At 50.5% G+C, this 24,005-nt stretch overlaps 1 protein-coding gene across 2 annotated transcripts; it reads right to left on the bottom strand.

Annotated features, from left to right (window-relative positions):
- Window positions 1-6,843: 6,843 nt before the first annotated feature.
- ADRB3 (adrenoceptor beta 3) lies at window positions 6,844-19,809 on the bottom strand. Of its 2 annotated transcripts, none has more exons than XM_082374574.1 (2): window positions 13,577-19,809; window positions 6,844-9,543 (listed from the first exon to the last, which is right to left on the bottom strand). In XM_082374574.1, coding segments are annotated over exons 1-2 (1,575 nt in total). In that variant the 5' UTR covers window positions 15,151-19,809; the 3' UTR covers window positions 6,844-9,542. The 2 variants fall into 2 exon arrangements, with proteins under 2 accessions (XP_082230700.1, XP_082230699.1); XM_082374573.1 differs by lacking the exon at window positions 6,844-9,543 and adding an exon at window positions 10,748-12,856.
- Between the last annotated feature and the right edge of the window lie 4,196 nt (window positions 19,810-24,005).

Below are 24,005 nucleotides of genomic sequence, written 5' to 3'. Positions count from 1 at the left end.
TCAGCTAATAACTGGGGATGGAGTGTTTGTGGCCCCAAGTTCTGACCATTCCTGGGGTGTTCTTGCATGACTCTGGGGCTAACACTCTTACATTCATCCAGTCCTAGCCCCTCACTGACACTTGTTTCTCAGGATGTCATTGGGTCCAGCATTTCTACACTGCCACAGGTACTGGCAACCACGCTGATATCCACACAACATCAGTGTGGATGCCAAGGGTTCATTCTTCTGAAGCCTCTAAAGCCACAAACTCGCACCTGCCAAAGCAGCCAGCACATACCTGTCACCCTCTGCGTCCTCTGAAACTAGTTCCTTTGGTTTTACCTATCTCCCCTCTTGGCCACAACATTGAGACCCCTAACTAGAGCTTCATGGTGTTTGGACAGAGGAGGGTCTTTGGTCCTAGGCAGACCTGGCTTTCTGTTTCAGCTCCTCCCCTACATGGCCTTATTTAAGTCACATAAAATCTCTCCATCTCAGTGTAAGTATTTTTAAATGGGAATAGCAAACATTATAGAATTGAGTGAAGTTTATTATGGAAATGGGCCATTACAAAGAAAGAAGAACTACAAAATTACGGTCTACATGCAAGAAGTTTTGATTATAGAGTTTATGGTATAGAATTTTTGGGAGGGCTCCTGAAATAAGATGGACATTTGAACAAACTAGGGCTTTAACGTTTTCCCCCAGAAAATTGCAGGCCCACCTACAATCTCCAGGTTCCAGTAACTATACTCACAGAAGCTAGCTGCTAAAATGGAATAGCCCCACCTGGCAATCTTCCCATAGCCCATCTCAGGCTCAGCCAAGAAGGACAAAGGATAAAGGAAATTCCTAATGGGAGGTTGGAGGAGAAGGATACCCTCATTAACTGATCCAAAGAGCTCACTCCACTGCTAGGAACGAGAATCCAAAAATGGTTGCACCTTATGTCCATGTCCACATAAATGTGGTGTGTGCTCTTGACCAGTGACTACTGTTTGTCACCTCCCTTCCCCGCTTTTCTAAATGAGGGCTTTTTAGCAGTTTTCCTCCCAGCATTGAACATTAGGTGTCCTGGGGAGTGGGTAAATTCATTTTGAGTCCATAAGCTGCAGTATCATTAGTAGCCACTTTCAGATGAAGAAAAGGCACCTCACCTAGGGATCCAACTTTGAGTTGGATATTGGATGCAACTTTGGGTTGTTCCCTTTGGGGAGGAGAGTGTGAGTTTTTTGTCATGGAAAAATTGCATCATGTTAGGTGAGCCAATTCCTGGAATTACATGTTTGGGGAAAAGAACTTGGGCTGATGAGTGCCAAAAGGTAGAATGTGGTGGTGCGTCACAAAGTCCGCCCAGAACCGCCTTTCCTACTCCTTCTGGTAACAAATCCCACCCAGCTCCCCAGCCTCGGTTCCCGAATCCTGAGTCACAGGGCTTGCTCTGAGAAGAGGCATGCGGCTGAGCCTGGCCTGTTGGAGTCCTGTTGGAACTGGCAGAGAATAGCCTTTCATTACCCTCTAGTCATGGAGTTCTCAGGAAATGACCCCAAAGCTTCCAGAACCTACTGGCCCCTGACATATGGGAAACACTGAAAAATGCTGCCAACTACATCAGGGAAGAAGACCATTGGCGGACTCCAGCCTCTAGGTCCTGTCATATCAGTTTGGATTCTTGGTTTCAAGCAACAGAAACTGACTCTGACTGATGGACGCATCAGAGGGATTTATGGAAAGGGTATCTGGTAGCTCACTTACTTGATGGGGAGGCTGGAGATTCTGGGGCAGGAGCACGACCACGATCAGACCACAGAGGAAGTCAGGTGAGGATGAGATAGAGGAACAACAGACAACGCTGTGACTAGCTCCACCCTCACGTTCCTCTGCTGGCCCCGCTGCCCCTGCAGATCTCACAGATGGGTCTTGGCCGCCACCATCCTTCCTTCCTAATTTCAAGTGTTCCCGAAGCACAGACTAGGGGGCTGTTCTGATTGGCTGAGCCCACTCACGTGACACACTGGCCCCACCCCATGCTTTAGCCAAGAGGTGGAAGGAGTGAAAGTTTGTTCCTTTCAGCTTCAATCCTGGGAGGTGGGTTCTGCCTCCTGCCCAAGACTCAGAAAATGGACAATTCTCCAAACCTTAGAAAGAGGCAGCTGAAAAGGACACATTTTCACAATTATATCACACCTTCTCCTCTCTATTTTTTAAAATTTATTTTACTTTAAATTTTATTTATTTTTTGGCTGCATCGGGTCTTAGTTGAGGCATGTGGGATCCCTCATTGCGGCACGCGGGCTCTTTGTTGGGGCGAGGGCTTCTCTCTAGTTGTGGCGTGCCAGTTTTCTCTTCTCTAGTTGTGGTGCGTGGGCTCCAGGGCACATGGGCTCTGTAGTTGAGGCGCACGAGCTCAGTAGTTGTGGCACGTGGGCTTAGTTGCCCCGTGGCATGTGGGATCTTAGTTCCCTGACCAGGGATCGAACCCAAGTCCCCTGCATTGGAAGGCGGATTCTTTGCCACTGGGCCGCCAGGGAAGTCCCTCCTCTCTCTTTAAATATCCCACACTGCCTCCCGGCGGTCTCACCTACTGATCTTACTTCTTTTCCCGGAGACAGTAGAAGTAATTGGAAGAAACTGAACAAATTCTATGAATAGGAGAGAAGACTGAATTTACTAGAAGAGAATTAAATGATCCTTAAATAAAGTAGTAATTAGGTAAATTGTAACTTTAAAAAGATGTGATATCACTGTTCACGCCTAATGATGGAACATTAGAAAGTTGCATAAAATCAAATGTGGGACAGGAAGTGCTAATTGGTATATAAACTGGTATACACAGTTTTTGAAAGCTGCCGATGTTAACAAATTAAGTATTATTAAATTTTATGAGAAAGCAAAGCCACCCATGTTTATATTACACAGCCTATTTGGTTTCCTATAAAAGAACACACTGAAAGATGTTCATTTTATTTGTGTTCATGTTGGTGGAAATGGAGACAATCTCACTGTTCATGAGGGAAATAACTAAATAAAGCGTAATAAATGGATATTATTTTTGCAGCTGTAAGAACCAATCAACGGAATTTTATTTTTTATAAATTTATTTATTTATTTATTTTTGGCTGCATTGGGTCTTCGTTGCTGGGTATGGGCTTTCTCTAGTTGCAGTGAGCAAGGGCTAATCTTCGTTGAGGTGCACAGGCTTCTCATTGCGGTGGCTTCTCTTGTTGTGGAGCACGGGCTCCAGGCACGCAGGCTTCAGTAGTTGTGGCTCGTGGGCTTAGTTTTTCCACAGCATGTGGGATCTTCCTGGACCAGGGCTCGAACCCATGTCCCCTGCATTGGCAGGCGGACTCTTAGCCACTGTACCACCAGGGAAGTCCCATGTACTTTGCTTCTAATAAACACTTTTATCTTTTTCACAATCTTGGTCTCTTTGCTGAATTCTTTCTTCAAAGAAGACAAGGACTGAGGCCCTTCTTCCAGCTTTTCACTGCTGGAATCAATCTGTCAAATTTATTGTTGAGCTGCACCCACAGGCCTGCAAGCCCTGTACTTGTCCAGGCTCAAGAGCCCAGAGTCAGCAACAGAGACATCAGTGGTGTAATGGAGGAGAGGGATCTCACATGTCTGAAGCAAGGTCTTGGAGCGACACCCCACTGTGTGTGGTAGACAGCAGGCAGGACAAGGCTCCCGGGGTAATAGAGAGATTACCAGTTATAGGGGACTTGACGTCAGGTTGGCTCATCAGTTAACAGGGAAACCAGCAAAGGGGTGCACCCCTCATGGCCCCTTTGATAAACTATCATAGTTGAAATAGTTCTGATCTAAAGATTAGAACAATCACTAGCTAGGGCCGGGGTAAGTACATAGGCATTTACTGATGAGGCTCTATGATTAAGAGGGAAGGTCAGTCAGGTGAGTGGGGTGTAGGTGAGGCAGAGACTGGCCCAGCAGGGAATGTACAGAAAGCAAGAGAACAGCCATCTTGGGTGGCCTGACCATACACTTATATATCCGACTCCAGCTTCTTTCCTAACTTCCGACTTGGAAATCCAAATGCCTACATAATATTCCAATAAATCATTCATAGCCGTTTCAAATGTACTGTATCCAAAAACTAACTCATAGTTTCATATACTCCCATCATGTCTCCCCATTTTAGTAAGTGGCAAGTCCCTTCTGCCAGGTTCTCAGCCCAAAACTCTTGGTCTCATCCCGGATTTCTCTCTCTTTCTCTTATACCCTACCTCCAAGCCATCAGCAAACCCTGTCAGTTTTACTTTGTAACATATTTAGAATCTGTTCGCTTTAAAATTATTACTTATTGCTGGAAGGGATGGGTGGGTGGATGAGTGGAGGGTACAACCTGTGTTTGGATGGGCGACAGAGGGTACAGTCTGTGTGAAGGTACGAAGAAAAATTAGTTCTTTAGTGAATTTAAATGTCGTTGGGGGAATTCCCTGGTGGCCCAGTGGTAGGACTCTGAGCGTTCACTGCCGAGGGCCCGGGTTCAATCCCTGGCTGAGGAGCGAAGATCCCATAGGCTGCGCGGTGTGGCCAAAAAATAAAAATTAAGTGTGGTTGGAATAAAAGTGTATGGGGGAGAGGAGTGGTGTGAAATCAGGTTAGGAAGGTAGGCACTTGTCCATCTAATGCCAGGCCCTTGCATTAAAAGGTCTGAATCCTACCCCAAACGCTTCAGAAAAATCACTGAATGATTTTGAGAAAAGGAATGACACTGTCAGATTTATACTTTGGAAAAATCCATCTGTGGGCTTGTGGAAGATGAACTGGAGGGAAGCCAGAACTAGGCAAGAAGGCCCAGTGAAGACTGTCTGAGTTAATCTGGTTAAGTGATGAAGGCCTGAGATATGCTGTGGCTAATGGGTAAACTCACCAGATGTCCTCCATAAAAATACCAGGCACCACACCAAGCCTGGAGGGAGATGTCAGTTCTGCAAAATATCTGCTTAATTTAAACAATATCTTATGTATCATTAATAATATTCACTTACTTTTGTCCAACTTTTCTACCTTTTTTTTTTTTAAGAAACAGATCTTTTTCATTACAACAACTTGCAAGAAATGTTAAAGGAAAGCAAGGCAAAGTTTTCAAAACTGTTCCATTCTACAGGGTCAGAAATGCAATACCAGAACAGGTCAAACCAGCTAGCCAGCAAGCCTACCAAGGGGATGGGCATGAGGGTTAGGGTTAGGGAGTAAGGACTAGCTTGCTCTTAAAATGTGTTCTTCCCTCTGGGTCTTCACATAGCGGTGATGTTTGCCATCAGCCTCATATGTTTCTCCTTCCCCCCAAAATGGTAAGAACTTCTTCATTGGGAAAGCAGCTGCCTGTGGCTCTGGGAGAGTGTTCCGACGTCAGTTAGATTCAGACGTGGGCCCAAGGGGAGCCCTCAGAGCAAGGGCTCAGTCACATGATCCAGTGACTGGGAGAGAAAACAGAGAAGCCGTGGGTGGCGCGCTGAGCTGATGCAAAGCTCTCCCGTGCCCAGCACTCTCTTCTCTGGGAAGAACTGACCCATCCACTCTTCCTTCTGGGAATACCAACAGCAGAAGCAATAAGACTTCATCTTGTTTCTTGCTGAAGAGGCTTTGGGAACTGTGTTTACTGTGTGTTATGAAGTATGGCTCCTCACTAGCAACTCAGAAATGAAAACTGTAGTGAAATGGGTTCTTTAGCTCCTAATTTTCTTAAAAGGCTGGGGAGAAAGAATCATAGAATGACTGGTCATTCCCTCAGGAGGGAAGGACGGAGGCGGAGAGATGCTCTTCCTGGACCAGACAAGCAAGAGTTTCCCAGAGTCCTTTGGAGAAGAGCAGGCCATGGCAGATCATGGGACCTTCCTGAGCTTGGGGTCCCATTGTATTTTGGTTTCTGATAGGAAATCTTTAAAAACAGGACCAGAGAAGGACTGTTAGAAAGAGCAGCCTGGAGCAGAACTGGGAAGTATGTTTATATTTGTTTTCTATTATTGGGCCACAGATTACCACAAAGCAGCTCAGAACAACACACATTTATTATTTCACTTTCCATGGGTCAGGGGCCTGGGTCTTCTGCTCAGGGTCTCACCAGGCTGCAATGACTGTGTTGGCCAGGGCTGCAGTCTCACCTGGGGCTCAGGGTCCTCTTCCAGGTTCACACGGAACCCATTTCCTTGCAGCTATAGAGCTCACTGTGGCTGGCTTCCTCAAGGCTAGCAGGAACATCTCTCTTCTCTGCCCTCTGACCTTCTTTTAAAGGGCTCACCTGATTAAGTCAGGCCCACCTGAGGATAATCTCCCTTTCTGTTAACCTATGTCAATTGATTAGGGACCTTAATTACATCTTCAAAATCCCTTCCCCTCTGCCATATAACATGACATAATCACAAGAGTAACATCCCATCACTTTTGCCATTTTCTGTTTGTTAGAAGCAAATTACAGGCCCCACCCACATTCAAGGGGAGGGGATTATATAAGGACATGGGTTCTTGGAGGTCATCTCAGAATTCTGCCTGCCACAGAGTCCAAGACCTTCTGGAGAAAACAGCCCTTCCATGAGGGGTGACTGGAGTGGATGACAATCTCATGAGATCAGAACTATTCGTTAAAGAGTTCACATGGATCTCTCACTGTAATGGGTTGAACAGTGCCCCCTACCAAAAGATATGTCAACCAGAACCTCAGAATGTGACCTGATTTGGAAGAAGGGTCTTTGCTGGTATAATTAAGGCAAAGATCTTGAGACGAGATCATCCTGGATTAGAATAGGCCCCAAATCCAAATCCAATCTGTCTCTTACAAAGACACATCTGTGTCTTTATAAGAGACAGGAAAGGAGAGGACACACAGGGACACCGGGGGAAAGTGAAGACAGAGGTAGACATCAAAGCTATGTGTCTGTAAGTCAGTGAAAGCCAAGAATTGCCACAGCCATCAGAGGCTGGGAATGGGGCCTGGAACGGACTCTCCTTCAGGGCCTCCAGAAGGAACCATCCCTGTCAACACCTTGATTTCAGACTTCTGGCCTCCAGAACTGTGAGAGAATGAATTTCTGTTGTTTTAAGTCACCAAGACTGTGGTCATTTGTTGCGGCGGTCTTGGGAAACGAGCACGCTCACTGATCATTGTCTCCATATGAATTAATGTCAAGGAGATGGGCTTGGTGGCCACAGGTACGACAGGAACTCAGACTCTACAGAGATGCCAGTTCCCAGAGATGCCCTAGGGGAACCAAAGCAAGGCAGCCTTGTAAACCAAGCCACATTCATTACAGAATGTAGGAGATGCTCATTCATTGTTACCCTCTTGTTGCCTCCCTTCACCGATGAATGTGTTTGATTCAGCTGCTGTTAAAAAAAAAAAAAGGCAAAAACAACTATAGCTTAACAGGATAGACGTTTATTTCTCTTTCATTTAAGAGTTCTAAACATAAGCAGTTCAGGGCTAAAAAGATGACTTCACACCGTTGGACACCCAGGCTCCCCATGTCTGGTTCTTCTGCTATTGGCAACACATGGTTGCCATCTCATGACCCAGTGTGGCTGCTTCAGTTCTTACCATCACATCTGCATTCCAGCCGGCTGGAAGTGGACAAGCGGACATGGGGGATACACCCTTTCCCTTTCAGACGTGGAAGCTGCACACTTCAATCAGCTAGGACTTAAGTCACTTAGTCACACCTAGCTGCAGGTGAGGCTGCAATGTGTTTTTAGGGAGGCCACGTGCCCCAGTAAAACTTAAGGGTTCTGTTACTCAAGGAAGAAGGGAAGAATGGAGAATGGACAGCAAATTCTGCCCACAGGAGACAACAAACACAAGGTCTGACTTGACGAATCGCCTCTCAAATCTGGGGCCCAGGGAGATGGGAGAAAAGGCTCGTACATGGAAATCCAGGAGTGCATAGCACGCCCACTACCCTTCTGACTGATTACAGGATGAAACAGAGCCTGGGAAATGGGGGTCTGAGACAGCAGGAATAAGATGAGCATGGAGAGTAAGAGTGTTCCTGCTTCCCCATCACACCCTCAGCTGTGGGTGGAATTGTGTCCCCCTAAAAGAGATGTTGAATCTTAAACTCTGGTACCCCAGAGTGTGACCTTATTTGGAAATAGGGTCTTTGCATGTATAATCAAGTTAAAATGAAGTCTTACGGAATTAAGCTGGGCCCTGACCCAATGGCTGGTGTCCTTAGAAGAGGAGGGAAATTTGGACACAGACACGTGGGGGAGAAGGCCAGGCAAAGACGAAGGCAGAAGTTGCAGTGAGGCAGCTACGAGTCAGGCGGCGCCCAGGCTTGCTGGCATCCACCAGAAGCCACAAGAGGCAAAAGGGGATTCTTCCCCCAGAGCCTTCAGAAGGAGCATGGTCCTGCTAACACCTTGATTTTGGACTTCTAGCCTCTAGAACCGTGACAGAATAATTTTCTGTTTGTGGTGATTTGTTACAGAAGGTTTAGCAAACTAATATACCATCTCCCTCTTCCGGTTCCTTAGGGTACATTCTCATGGATGTACCATAAAGCACAGACATCTAAAAGTGCCCTCTCTCTTAAACCTTCTGTCCATCCTTAAAATTACCTCATTATAAATGCTGCACCCCAATGATAGGGTGAGCCAAACCATGACCAAAAGGTCAGGCACAGGCCAGATCAGGGTGTGAACGTGAAAAGAGAGCTGGAGGAGGAGGTGTACAGTGACATGGAGGTGACACCAGTGCAATCAGCCTGAGGTAGGGATGAACCTGTGGAAGAAAGACCAGGCAGGACATGCCCACAGTGACCAAGGGCAAGTGGGTCCAAGATCCAGGCTGTCAACAGAAGCAGGACCAAACAAAGACCAAAACCAGGAGACCTGGGACTAGTCCGAGCTCCGTACTCCATGACACCCCTTACACTGGAGGAGCCCTTTCAGTTTCCAAATCTTTTCACATACAGCCTCTCATCTGAGCTTCAAAACCAGTGTGCAGGAACTGAGCAGAGTCGTGATATAATCTCCGTTTGATTCACAGGCAAACAGAGATGTTACATCACTTGCTCTGTGTGACATGGTGAGCAGTGAGTGCAGGGAAAAAGTGAACTTGGGAGTCTGGTAGACTGGGTTAGAACCAGCACAGCAAGCTCTTTGATTTCTATGCAGCTGTATTTTTTCTTTGTTGTCACTACAACGTTAACATTTGGAGAGCACCTCTTACAGTGTTGGCATATTTATTGATGCTCCCTAAAGGGTCATTTCCTTCCTTCCTTCCTTTTTTATTTGTTTTTTCCAGCTCCAAATTCCGTGCAGTGTTGTCTTTCATTGACTAAGGTAATCTTAGTCCATTTTATCAAAGGATTGGGCTAAACCATTCCTAGGGTGTCTTCAAGTTTTTGCAAGTCAGGGCAACTTGCAAACTCTGTCCACACCTGTTGTACCTTAAACCGCCATCAGGGGGCGCCTCGCACCGCTTATGCCTTGGATGGAGCACAAAAGCTCTGAATAAACGCTGAAGCTGCAAAGCTCTGCCTAGGGCTCCCCAGAGGTCGATGAGAGCCAGCCATCCCAGTCACCCTCATTCCCCTTCTAAAGGCAAGAGAGGAGAGAAAGGGTTATTCTCCGTTTATTTTATAGATGAGGAAACTGAGGAATGCATTTTGATTTTCCTTAATCCCATAATAGGATGAGCTATGAAAAGAGTTGATGGCCTCATGGAGTTTCTGCTTATCAGACAGCTGAGCATCATACTTCAACTGCTCACTAATTGGCCTAAGGCAGACTATCCGCAGGGCGTTTGGCAGGGGGCTGGGGCGGGCATTAGCACATCTGTACCCCTATTGCCGGCTCCCATTTTTCCCCTGGACAGACACACAAACAAAGACATACTCCCTCCGCCAAGGGGGTCTGAGAGGGAGCCTGGACCTCTGGCTTTTAGGATGGAACCATAAAGGACGCTGTTTCTATGGCCTTCACCTGTGGCCCCAGGACGACAGGGAGAAGCTGCTCAACTCTGTAAGGGCTGAGGAATGAAGCTCGTGTGGAATGATAGCCCCGTGACCGCCCACAAGGACCACAGCCTGCACTTACCATCATTCCGCAGAAGAATCTACCACGGAGAGAGTCCTAGGAAAGTCTGTTATCAACCTCCCCCTCCCCCTAATTCTGCCTGCCCCTCAGCAGTCCCACCTGATGCAGAAGGAAGGTTCCCTCTGAAAAACCCAGTCACCCCTCATCCCCTGTCCTCCAGCTCAGCGCTCTCCCCCTCCCACCCCCTCGCTTCTGCCCACGCCCAGGCAGGGCCAGCTGTTCGGTGGGCCCTTCTGTTCTCACTGGTCTGTAAGTCTTCACACCCCTAGGCTCGGAGGATGGTTGTTTGTCTTCCACAGTTCAAGTGCGCAGGCCCCGTGCTAGCGCTAGCGAGAGCAGCCCCCTTGGCATCCAAGGATGTAAGTCTCCCTCAGCCTGACACCTGGCCACAAGGTGCTGGAGAAATGACCAGAGCAGCTGGCTGCGTCTCCATCTGTCAGATGCACCGGGGACAATTTGCAGACGGAGTCCACAGCCCCGGAGCAAGTCTAAACACTCCAGAGGAGACTGACAGCTGGCACACGGGTGCACGTCGAGCAAGACTCAAGCCTTGGGCTTCCCTGGTGGCGCAGTGGTTAAGAATCTGCCTGCCAATGCAGGGGACACAGGTTCGAGCCCTGGTCCGGAAAGATCCCACACGCTACGGAGCAGCTGGGCCTGTGCACCACAACTATTGAGCCTGCACTCTAGAGCCCGTGAGCCACAACTACTGAGCCCATGCGCCACAACTACTGAAGCCCACGTGCCTAGAGCCCGTGCTCCGCAACAAGAGAAGCCACCGCAGTGAGAAGCCTTCTCACCGCAACAAAGAGTAGTCCCCGCTCACCGCAACTAGAGAAAGCCTGTACGCAGCAATGAAGACCCAACGCAGCCAAAAATAAATAAATAAATAAATTCCTTTAAAAAAAAAAAAAAAAAGACCCAAGCCTTATGAGCCCCTGGATAGCGTTCAAGGACAATTCTACAAACCAGAGCACCCTTCCTCCCCAAAATCATTCTTCTCCCCTGCCTAGCACTGACTGGGCAACTTCCCTCAGCGATGCTGGGAAAATATCCAGAGATGAGGAGAGAGCGGAGGTCCTCTTACTTATCCCCAGGCTAAAGCAAGACTTCCTTCTCCCCTAAGGGTTCAACAGTTGAGTCCTTGCCAAGAAACTTTCCATACCTCAGACACCAGAGATCTCACACTGCTCTGGGCTGAAAAGGAGAAAGTCATCTTTGGTATGCAAACATCCTAAGAAATAAAACCTGGACTCCTGGACAAAAGAAAGAAGCTGAGGCCAGGTCCAATTCACAAGGAACACCCATATGTGGAAATCCGCCAAGCTTATCCTCAGGGCAGATCAGAGTTTTATATCCCTGGAGCCCCTGAACTTAGCCAATGCATTGTATGCTGCTGTCATCCAGCGCGTTAAACTTTTGATGATTTACTGGCTGTCCTGTAAATCAGCCCGGACAATGGTCTCTGCTCATGGAGTTTAAATAAGAACCCACAAAATGACCCGGGGATTTCCATAGCAATTTTCTTTCCATAGGAAACTGCCTGATAAAGTTCATAAAAATTGAAACAAGGGAAAAAAATTATCAACAAGCTCAAACTTGTAACTCCAGTTTTACTTCAAGAGGATAATATAGATTCCTGCCTCCCAGGAAAGGGAGTGGGAAGGTAGAGGTTATGGAAAGGATGGGAAATGTCAGAATATATTTATAACCCAAGACATCTGCCCAACACAAACAATGGTCTGCATGTCCAGATACACACACGTACAGCACCAAACAAAACTGGTTCCTGAATCCACCACCGGCTTGTAGCACGAGAGCTCCATATGCCCTGACCCCAGGCACAGCAGCCCCATCCTCCTGTGGACACACTGCTCAATCCCGTGGGTAGAATGGCTTCCAGGAATTTTGGAAAGGGTGGGGAGACAGGCGTGTCAAAGGCTCAAACTCCATCTCCTTCACCCAAACAGACTTCATTTTTCGTTTCATGAGGATTAAGAAGAAAGGGGCAAGGATTAGTCCAAATTTATTGCCTCGGTCAAAAGCCAGCTCTAAGAAGGAAGAAAGTAGATTATGCAAAGAAAACAAATGGAGAGAAAAGAGGGCAATGGATAAACTGCATTCAGTAATATTAATTTGATTTTAAAAGGAAAAGAAGGGATCCATTCTAATGGTTCACCTTCCCACGAACCCAGGAGCCCCCCAAAACTCTAAAGCAGTCCTTCTGACCCTGCTGTGAGGTAGATCAGAGCCGTCCTGTGTCTAAAGTGAGGGAGGCTGGAGCTTAGAGGGCTGTAGTGAGGGAGCCAGGAACCAAACCCCAAACCTTGACCTTTTTCTAGCTGCTTCTTCTCAGCCTAGGTCGCCAGGGCCTCCAGTACACTGCCTGGTTCATCAGGGTCTGAGTGGCAGAAGGAATGGAACGAGAGTGCTCTCTTTGCCCTAAGCACACAGCACACAAGTGAGCAAGGGGATGGGTGCCCAGCCAAAGCCAGCCCGGCTGCTGCCAGGGCAGCCAGATACTCAAGCTGCTGAGGTAGTGGTGAAGTTCAGGGGTGGGGTTTAGAAAACATCTCTCGGAAGGAAAGAGAGAGAGAGAGAGAGAGAGAATGGTGAAAACCCACTTGGTAAGGATTCCCCCTCCCAAGCCATACCCCCTCCCCCTCTCATGGCCCAGTGGTGAGGTTCCGGAGGGCAGAGTTTTCCAGCTGGGAAACTCCACAGGGCTCATTCCGAACAGGCCAGAGGCTCTCCAAAGGTTCTGGATCAATGGAGTTGTTTCTTCAAGGCCTAAGAAAGTCCCCAGGAAGCCCTGAAAAAAATGGAGATGAAAACCCTTCGCCTTGGCTGAAAATGGAGGTATCTTGGGGTGAGGGGGCAGAGGGTGGGAACAGGAGCACTAGAGGGAAATGGGTGAAGGTCAGGGACCTTGAGGAGCACGTGCAGTTACACAAAAGCCTCGGGGACCCACCCTGCCACAAAGCCCAACCCAACTTCAACCCGGCCCGGTGCCTACCCGGGAAGAATTCGCACCCACACGTTCCTGAGCCTGTCTAGCCTTCATCCCAGAAGTGGATTCTCACCTTCATAGCTATCAAACCTTTCAAAGAAACCAAAGCTGAGCCCGAGGGCTTTGGGCGGCCTCTAGTCTTCTAGTCAAAGCCAGCCCAAGAGGTGGCAAGAAATCTGGGCAAAGGAACTGAGCTAGAACACCAAAACTAGAGCTGACCAGGCGAGGGGGGCCCTCGGGCACAGCGGGACACCCCCCTCCCGGGCCCGCGCTTGCTCCTGGGGTGGAGAACAACCCGCCCGCCCTCCTTTGCTTCAACCCCAGGGCAGGGTGGGTTGGGATGTGGGAAAAGAAAGGGCCCTGGGTTCCACTTTGGTTCCCTACTCCGTGCCCCCCTTCCCTCGATGCAGAGACCCCAGCCCCATCTTCTCCTACCGAACCCCAAGCTCAAAAAATTGACCGTAGGAGATACCGAGTGCTTCCTGATACCGAGCCGCCAACCCCTTCGCCTGGGCTACCTACCAGTCGAGCGGTGGGCGCTGCCTGGATTCTGCGGGGCTGGTCAGGGCCGCGGGGGCGCCGGAAGGGGCGCGGGACAGGGAGGCGGAGGCGAGGTGCTCCTCGGGCCGGCAGCGGCCCAGCAGGCGGCGGAAGGCGCTGCGAAAGTCGGGGCTGCGGCAGTAGATGAGCGGGTTGAAGGCAGAGTTGGCATAGCCTAGCCAATTAAGGGCGAGGAAAGCCGGGCCGGGCACTAGAGAGGGGCCCCCGAGGGCGCGCAGCACGTCGACTACAAAGAAGGGCAACCAGCAGAGAGTGAAGGTTCCCATGATGAGCCCCAAGGTGAGCAGGGCGCGGTGTTCCCGCAGAGGCAGAAGGCGCGCCGGTCGCCGGCCGTGGGAGGGCACCCCTGCGGGCCAGGCGCACAGCCCCGCCGGGGCGGGGTCCAGGGAGCAAGACGGAGCCCGCGGAGACTCCTCCGGCGGGAAGCGGCCCAGCCCCCGGCGCAGCAAGCGCAGCTGGCGCGTAGCCACCGCTAAAACTCGCGCGTAGACGAAGAGCATCACCAGGAGCGGAAGGCAGAAGGAGACGGAGGAGGAGAGCGGCGCGTAGGGCATGTTGGAGGCGAAGGCGCAGCAGCGCGGATTGGAGTGGCGACGCTGCGCCTCGGCGTCGGCCCCAACGCGCCACCATTTGCTCATGATGGGCGCAAACGACACCGCGGCGGACACGACCCACACCGGGACCACTGCTGCCCGGGCTCGGCGTTTGGTGACCAGCGCGCCGTAGCGCAGCGGGTCGGTCACGGCCAGGTAGCGGTCCACCGCCAGGGCGCACAGGGTTTCCATGCTGGCGGTCACACACAGCACGTCCACCGAGGTCCACAGCTCGCAACCGGTGGCGCCCAGGGGCCAGTGGCCGGTCAGCGCCAACGCGGCCCCCGGCGGCACTACCAGGAGCCCCACCACCAGCTCGGCTGTGGCCAGCGAAGTCACGAACACGTCGGTCATGGTCTGGAGTTTCGGCGTCCGGGCGATGGCCACGGTTACCAGCAGGTTGCCCCGCACGGTGGCCAGCACCGCCAGCGCCAACAGCGCCCCGCCTGTGCCACCGCCCACGGCACCAGGGGCAGCCCGCTCGCGTTGGCAGTACTGGGCGCCCGGGTGGGGACATCTGGCCACGGGGCCAGGGAGCTGTTCCCGTGCGGCCAGGGAGCCGTTCCCGCGTCGCGCGTGGGGCGGGAGGGAAAGAGGGAAGGGGTCTCGCAGCTCACCCGGCTCAGGGGACGGGCAGCGGGCCGTGGGAGCGATTCCCCCGGCCTGGGCCATCCTCCCCAGTTGACCGGCGAGAACGCCCAGCCTGACCCCCTCCCCCACCCCCTGGGGTGCCACCACTGGGGAGGGGGTGGGAGGAGGAGTGGCGGCCCTTAAAGGGGCAGCGGCCAATAGTCGCGACGCTCGGCGTCTGGAGGGAAATTGGGGCGTGCGGAGGGAAGCGCGACGGATGCTTGACTCCTCCATTAGCCAAATCCGGAGTAAGACTTGTAAGAGGTAAGTCACGCCGTGTGTTCTCTGCCACGATGTGTCCGCTCCTGCCATGACCGGCTCCACACACTCAGCGCAGCGCTCCAGCGGCGTGGGTTTTCTGCACCAATTTCCCCGGAAGGTGCAGCAACAACTCTCGGGGAAGGGACAGGAGAAGCCCCCGCCCCTTTACCCTGTCGGAGGAAAAGGTAACCCTCCCAAGGCAAACAAGACAACCCACAGCAGCCTCTCGTCTACTTGGGTGTCCCTCCCCCTAGGATATTGTAAGTTAAGTCATAGAGGGCAGCCAGGGTCTTCCCTCTTCTCCCAAGACCGCCTTCCAATGAGATCCCTTCTATTCACTTACCCTCTCTGTCACTCTAGTTTCCCTTCTTTTTTTTTTTTTTTCCTTTTCAAATCTTCCATTTTCCAGGAGTCTTCATCATTGCCTGCTCATTCGAATTTGGATTTGGCCTCAGGTAGCCTAAGATGCTGAGAGTTTCCATTTCTCCGTCTTCCACATTGCCCCCTCCACACACTTTCCACCAAGAAGACTTCTAGATGAGCCCCTTCTCTTAAAATGCTCCTGTTGTAGAGACGGGTTAAAAATGAACGAATGGGTTCCAGGTTGAGGCTTATCTACCGTCACCCCCAGCTCTCCACAAATCTTCCATCACCATGGCAAAGTCTTCTCTCTACTTCCCTGAAGATTTTATTCATGAACATTTAAAAATTAGAAGACATTGGGCTGAGGAATCCACACGTTGCGTCTTGGAGTGTGAGGAACCACAGGCCTGGTATTTTACTGTCCGTTGAAGTCTCTCTTACAATTACATCAGAGGATCCCTTCACCTGAAGAAGCCCAGGGCCTCCTCCCCTCCCCTTTCCCTCACCCACACTGTTGGCTGGTTCCCAGCCGGCTCTCCCGGTGGCTAAGCCAGTTCCTCTCAAAGTGGGTGTGGGGAGATTAGGCTGCAAAACAGTGTTCAAGCTGAAGGGCAGGAAGGTATGACACCTTCATTAAGTCCTATCGGATACTGATCCTTGAGCCTTCTTGCTTCCTCCCCTGAAACAATGGGACAAAAAGGGGGGAAATTATCATGGAAAATGCCTCCAGGGCCATGCCTTAGCGAGAGTCTTTTGAACAGCTCTATATTTCAAAAGAACCCTGTAGAGTCACTGGTCAAAGCAATCCCTCTGGGAGGCTGAGCCAGGGCCTGGGAGTTAGAGAGACTGGAGGGGAAGTGAGGACCGAAAATTATCCCCAAGGAAAAAGAACCCAGCTGCTCACCCACGAGCAGGGTTGGTCAGTGGTTCCCAAGCAAATGCCTTTTGTGCCCGTGCTGTACCCCAGGCAGGCCTTTGGATCCATGGAAGTGCATCGTGGGTAAAGGTGGAGAGGCCCGGCCTCTACACTCCAGCTCCAGTCACTACCAAGCTTTGCAGGCCCCACTTGGCCAGAGTCTTGACCGTGGCCGCTTGCTGACCATCAGGGCGGTCACTCCCAAGTTGGGTTTTGCAACACCCTAGAGCGTTGCCAGTTACCACAAAGGGGGGACGGAAGATTCTCCAAGAGTAATCTCTAAAACAAATCCATGTCGTGCAGCAGGGTTTTTTGTTTTTTGTTTTTTCCAGGACATCAGAGTTGGTGGAGGGAAGGGAGAGGGGTGCCAGGAAGTCAAGCAGCTTCAAAGGCTGCTGTTCCTCTAGCGGTGACCTTGTGAATCTGAGGAAGTGTGTAAAAATGTTTACATGTCAAAAAAAGACAAGATTTCCCAAACCACGTGAGCGTGCCTGCATTTGGGGAATGATGAGGCCAATAACCAAAGGATAGACTGTGAGGAGAGGAATCCGGGCCCCTGTCAGTGGAGGCATTTAGGAGCCAGCAGAGAGCAGGGCTCCAGCACCTGGAGAGCTTCCTCCTTTGCTCTGGCCCATCCCCTAGCCCACCTTTCTCAGTCTGGCCTCCCCACCTCACCGACCACCTTGGGGCGCCGCAGGGAGAAGGGGTCCCTCCTTTGCCACTTTGGTCTCTTTTTTTTCATGCTTTTGTGTTTCTTACTTTTCTCTTTTGACTAGGTAATGCATCCACATTATTCAGCCATCAAAGTATACAAAATGCATGTAATACAAAGTTGCCTTCAGCCCGGTTTTCAACTCCCTAACAGATAACCACCATTAATTAGTCTCTTGTTTATCTTTCCAGTAATATTTTATATATAAACAGGTCAATGCAAATACATATGGCTTTGTCATTTCTTTTCGACCCAAATAGTAGTAAAATATACCCACTGTCCTGAACCTTGCTTATCTTACCTTAACAATATATATCTGTGATGCTTCTATACCAATGCACAAAAGTCTGCCATTTTTAGTATTCCATTGTATGGATATACCATAATCTATGAAACCAATCGGCTATTAATAGACATCTAATGTACTTCCGATCGTTCCTAGTAGATGATGTTGCAATGAATCACTTGTAATCATGTCATTTCACATGTCTGTGAGTATATTTGTAGAATAAATTCCTGTAAATAGAATCACTATATCATGCGGTATATAGTTTGCAAATTTAAAAGATATTGCCAGATTTCCCTCTCCAGGCAATGTACCCACTTACCCTCTTGCCATCGTTTCTGATGGCCAGCCAGGGGTGGGAGGCAAGTGACCCGCTGCTTTGGGAAAACATCCGAATGACTGGCCCCAGGGAGTTAGGCTGCCGGGTCTGTAGAGGTCATCCAACTGTGGAGAGAAGCGTGCATTGCCCAGAGAGAGCTTTACCCTGGCCCTGGGCCCCCAGATGACCTTTGTTCTGTGCCCTTGGAGGTAGACTGTGCATGTGGACCTCTGAATCTGCTGAGTGCAGGCCCCTAGGCTGCTGCTGTTTATGTGTTTAGGGCTCCAAGGATGCAGGTCATCCTGTTGTGTCAGAGGCCAGTTGTGTGATGGTCTGTGACTTAGAAAATGTGCTCAGCAGAACCAGAAAGAGGCAGCAGCTGCCCTGCCCGATGGGCAGAAGTTCTAGGAGCAGGGTGTGCTCTCCTTCCTTTGCTGGTTTTAGCTCCTGGTCTGTCCTCTGAGCCTCATGACTGGGTCCATGCACGTGCGTGTGGCTGTGTGCCTGTTTATGTGACGGGGTAGGAGGAAGCCTAGCTCAGGCGACTGAGCCCTGTACTTTGTCCAAGACTACGTGTGTTCAAGCTTTCCCCTCTCATCCTGTCTCTCTTCTTCTACTGTAAGCACCCATGCCACGCCGTGTTTGAAACGCTGTGCGTAGGTGTGGCCTCTGAACAGCTGGCTTGGTGTTCGCCGTTTCTCTTTTTGTTTCAATTAGTCCAGGAGGGTAGAATGATGAGCTAAAAGGGGTCTGAAAGATCAAATCCAACACCAACATTTTACAGAATTAAAAAGCTGAGGTCCGGAGAGGAAACTGAGGTTGGACCATAATCTCACAGTAAGGGTTCATTCCCAGCAGGAGTACAGGCATCTGAGGAGCTGGCAACTCTTCCCAAGCACCTCCCCACACTTCCTGGCAGCCTGTGGCCGGTGCCAGCCTGTCCTCTGGAGGGGAGGCAGGGCTCGGAGAGGACCGCCACCCAGCCCCCAGAGCTGAAAAGAAGCCCCCAACCTAACACTTCCCTTGTCTTCTACAACATGCCATGGCTACTCTCCACACATCTGCTGTTTCCCAAGGCAAGGAGCTTGAAAGAGAGGCAGGGAAGGAGCCTACATCTGCAGGAACCAAAAGGTCCTCTTGTGCCTAAGAGCTGGCCGGGGACAAGAGCCTTATTCAGGCAGAGACAGGGGTGGACGCTTAGGATTTTCTCGCAGTGCCTTTTCTCTTGTTCCTGGTCATCCATGAAAGAGGGGATCAGAAATGTTTCTTTCCCTCCTGCAGTAGGAAGAGACATCTTTGTTCTAATCTCTTTGAATAGTGATTAAAATCCTTGACTATTAGAGAGGCTGCTCCCCAAGGACAGGGCAAGGTCACACAGCCCACCTGCAGCCCGGACAAGAGTTTCTTGGGGTTCAGGAAGGCACCCTCTCCCAGGGAGGTCGGGGAGCGATCGGGAGGGTGGGAGAGGGAGAGAGCAGGAGAGGGTGCTCACCAACCCTCAGATCATGCCGTCCGAGTCACCCCTGGATACTGCTTCCGCTGATTTCTGTGCAGCCTGTTTCTTCCACTGGAAGCCTGGAAGAGGGCAGATGCGCCATGCTGCTTGGATCTGTGGTCTCTTCCCTCCCTCTCCCTGGGAAGGAAAGCTCCAGCAAGGCCAGAGCCTGTCTGGCACTCAAGCCGCACAGTCTCTGGCCTTTCTCTCACATCAGCCCCCAGTTTTCGCCGGGAACAAGTACTGAACAAGGAGTAGCCGGTGCTTGGAAGAAAAAGGAGCAAAACAAGGGGATGGTTTCTCCTCCGACAGGGAGACCCACGCCTCGCGTTTGAGACCCTCCAGTTAAGATGGAACGAGGAGCTTTCCTGTCTGGTTAAAGGAAGGAAGCTGAGCCCCACAAACCCTTTTTTTAAAAAAATAAATTTATTTATTTATTCATTTTTACTTATTTTTGGCTGCTTTGGGTCTTCATTGCTGCACGCGGGCTTTCTCTAGTTGCAGCGAGAACTAGAGAAAACTAGTTTTCTATTTGGGGGCTACGCTTCGTTGCGGTGCACGGGCTTCTCATTGCAGTGGCTTCTCTTGTTGCAGAGCACGGGCTCTAGGTGCGCGGGCTTCAGTAGCTGCAGCAGGCTCAGTAGTTATGGTGCATGGGCTTAGTTGTTCCGCGGCATGTGGGATCTTCCCGGACCAGGGCTCGAACCCGTGTCCCCTGCATTGGCAGGCAGATTCTTAACCACCACGCCACCAGGGAAGCCCCTGCAAACCCTTTTGGATGGCCAAAGCCCATCAGGAAAGAATCCAGTCTGGGGGTGATCAAGGTCCAAATGCCAGCGGATAGGCTATGGCAGTGGGAAAGGAGAGTGTTTCCTGTTTTTGAAGAAGTCATGGATGGGGAAATGCCACTTTTTTTTTAATCCCGAGGGGTGGGAAGGCATTTTGGGGCGGGAGGAGAAGAAGGAGGAGGAGGGGAGACATCCTCAGGCCTGCCCTGTGACGCAGTCCTCACAGGAGGACCTAGCTGATGGGGGTGCAGCAGCCTGGGGCTCACTTGCTCTTTTCTCTGTGCCAGTCCCCACATTAAGTGTGCTGATACACAGGTGACTAGGACCAGCCTTTGGTCCCTGGCAGGGGGCTCCCATCCCACAGAGGAATTTGGGGTTCACTTTGTTCCCTGGAAGCAGTGCTGCCAGCGTTTGATGGGCAGCTCTGGGCTCAGACATCGGGCAGGGCAGCTTTGTCCCGCGATGGAGAAGGGAAAGAAAGGAAGGAAGGGCATCCCTTGGGGAAACCAAGGTGACACTTTGAGGACAGCCTGCTATACCTCCGCGCCTCATGAGCAGATAGGCTCTTTCCCGCTACTGGTAAGACGATGATGGCATTTAACCCTCTGTCCTCCAATCCTAGTCACACCTCCTGCCTCTCTGTGTCTGAGCCTGTCCCCAGTGGTCCTGGGCTCCTGTGAAAATGCTGCTTCATGGATGCTCTGTGGGACGTGGGCAGCCGGAGGAGGCTTTACAGATGTCTCCTTTACAAATCGTGCAATTAGGGTTTCGTAGGAGATTGTTCAGGGTCACAGAGGAAATGGGGTGAGGAAGCTGGGCAGAGAAGGCAGTTCTTCTGGGTCCCCAGCCTGGCGATGTCCTCCTCTGGCCTCGGCTGGTAGCCCGTTCTACCTTCTCTGCTGGACAGGGAGGGGTTTGGGAGCTTAGGACAGGGAGATGGAGGTGCAGGGCGGGCTGGAGACTGGGAGCAAGTCGTTAACATTGACCTCTGCTTCCTGGAATTTGGATTGCCCCCAGTCCCCTGAAGGAGATGCAAGGGTTAACCCAGGGGTGATGGAAGGTGTAGAAGAAGAGTGGGTGAAGGAAGGGTGGAATTCTGAGCTGAGGCAAATCAGGGTGGGGCTGGGCTCCCCCAGAGCAGGAAGATGGCTTTGTGTGTAGGGCACAGTTTATCTGCAAGCCCAAAGTGAGGAGGTCCTGGAAGGAGTGGGGACCAGGGAGGCAAGGAGGAAAAGAATGTGAACGGTGCTGGGAATGTCAGCTCTCTCCGGGGAGGTAGGGGCAGTGGAAGACAGCCCTGGATTTCTAAAAAGCCTCTTCCCTTTTTGGCATCTGGACCCCATTAAAATATTCCAAATGGCGCCCTGGATGCTCAAGGTCCAGGGCTCCTGTGGCTCTCAGAGTCCTATCAGGACCACAAAATACCAAAGAAATGGCATTACAGAGGAAAAGAGTCCTTGCTAAGGGCAGTGTGGGCTTCCTCCATTTCTTTATCCCTGGCTCAGCAAGAAGGAGGAGCCAGTGAACCAACTGGAATCTGTTTCACGTGGTGCTGAGGTTGGGGTCTGGGGACGAGAAGGATCCATCAGTTCTTGGGAACCAGTTGGAGAACCGCTCACATTCTTTGCTTAGCCATCCATCCACGAAGCCAGGACACACTGATGTACACACCCAGCAAGGCAGAAGCTCAGACGGGAGAGCTCTCACACACATGTACGCACACAGATGGGCACAAGTGTAACACACACACACGACACGCACACGCAGATAAGTAAGCCCCATCATCAGAGTTCCGCAACATTGGAGGTGCGTACACAAGATCAAGAGAAACTCAGATACTCAGATGTACACCCTCCCGGCCTCCAGAGAGTCATCACATCCATACACGTAGTCATGTACAGCCAGCCTAGGTCCACCCACCCGTGGACGCAAGCCCCTACCCCTACACCAAAGCCCAGAGCCTGTGCTCCACGTGGGCACGCTCCAGCTGGTGAGCTGGGAATGAAATGGCAAACCTCAAGGCTGCAGAAAGCTTCAACCCCGCTCAGAAGCGGAACCAGGTCAGAGGCCTGCGCACTTGGCTGCATCTCTCATCACTCATCTCTCAGTAGTGGTGCTAATGGCACAGAGTGACAGGTCCCGAGTCTTGTCGTGGGAAAGTCCTTTTAAAGCATGAAAGGCAGAGCAGGCTAAATTAAACCCAGCGCCAGCCCGGCTTGCTCAGAGGGGACAAATCACTGACTAACCAGCTCTCCATGTTGCCTTGTCATTCATCCCAGGGAAACTCCTCAGGCCAGTCCTTTTTTTGGAAGAGGATGGCTGACAAAGAATGCCTGTCCTATTGTGTCCATTACTCATTCATCAGTCGACACTTACTGTATACAACCCTGAGCTGGGCACCAGGCTAGGTGCTGGGAGACCCCAAGAGGTATCAGAATGATGGCCACCTTCAAACAGAGTGCATTCTAGAAGGCAGGGCTTAAACACAAGAAAATAAGTGCCAGTTGACGAGGGCAGAGGGAGGGCAGTGAGTATCAGTATTAGCCAGGTTCCGAGGAAGAAGAAATCGCTTCCAGATGGGGGTGATCAGAACAAAGCTTCGTGAAGATGGGGATTGGAGTTGAGTGTGAACAAGTGATTAGGACCTGGAAAGGCATTGAAAAGGGAAAACGGCATCCCAGATGTAAGACAGACATAAACAAATGTGTAGAGGTTCCAGACTGGTGGCTTCTTGAAGCTGCCTTGACCGCCTTGTTTAATATGCCAGACACCTTGGGAAAGAGGCCCACAGGCATTTATTCACTGTTCTCGGCCTCAATCCTGGATGCCTTCATTCCTTTATTCCCAGTTGCACTCAGAGTTACAGACTTGATACTCACTACATTTTGGTCTCATTTTGAATTTGACAGGAGGTAATACCTTCCTACTGAAAAAGTTTCTCATATCCAAGGCCAGAAATCCCACCACGGTCTTCCTTGAATACTCTTTCCCCAACTGACTTGCCCCTCGGACCCTGGTCCACCATCACCTCCTCCAGGGGTAGCTTTCTCACCTGATTCACCAGCCTAAGAGGATGGTGAGGAACCCCCTCTGGAGACATTCCCAAGGGACATTCCCAAGGGAGTCCTTCCCCAGTACAACTCCTGAGAGGCTGTAGCACGCCAGGACAAACAAAGGATCAAGAAATGTTAGAACCAGTGTCAGGCCTGCTGTTGGAAGGATAGTAAAGCATGTGATCTGAAGGAGATGGAAAGATGCCTTCCTCCAAGGGAAAACAATATTCTCCTGAAAATTCCATCATTATAAATGCATGCTTTTGACTGAAGCTTTTATCTCTTATTAAAATGAAAATACCTCTGAAAGAGAAAGTCTCTTGGTCAGTTATACCTTAGAGCAAATGACTTTACAAGCTCCTCTCCTAAGAAGAGTTTGCCCAGGGGGCAGAGCATGTGAGGACACTAGATGCTCTTGGGGAGAATGGGAGGAATTTCTTCCTGTACAGCCCAAGCCCAAGTGTGGGCAGTGTTTGGGGGACTGAGTCCTTTGATAAGGAGGAGGGATGGTCCCTTTGAGCAGCTTGTGTGGGGTGATGTATCATGTGCTAAGCATAACCAGTAAAACATTGGGGTGACCAAAAATTTCGTTCGGGTTTTTCTGTGACATCTTTCCAGAGAACTTTTTGGCCAACCGAATACAATGGATTGGATCAGGGCTCTTTCATGAAACTTTGAAACGAGGATCATTTTTGGCAAAATAAGGGGAAGGAACTAAGGGGATGGGTGACCTGAAAGCTAGGCTGACCCATCGTAACAGTGATTTCATGTTAAATTAAAATAACAGGCATTCTGATACATGCTAAAACATGGATGAAACTTAAAGACATCATGCTAAGCAAAATAAGCCAGACACAAAAGGACAAATATGGTATGATTCCACTTACATGAAATATCTAAAATAGGTAAATCCATAGAAACAGAAGTTAGATTAGAAATTACCAGGGGAAGGGGAAGGAAGAGTTATTGCTTAT

Source organism: Balaenoptera borealis (genome assembly GCF_965194805.1).
Source record: "Balaenoptera borealis genome assembly, chromosome: 21".
NCBI classification, from domain to species: Eukaryota; Metazoa; Chordata; class Mammalia; order Artiodactyla; family Balaenopteridae; genus Balaenoptera; species Balaenoptera borealis.
The sequence above is the reverse complement of the archived record's forward strand: the minus strand, read 5'-3'. Positions and strand labels throughout refer to the sequence as shown.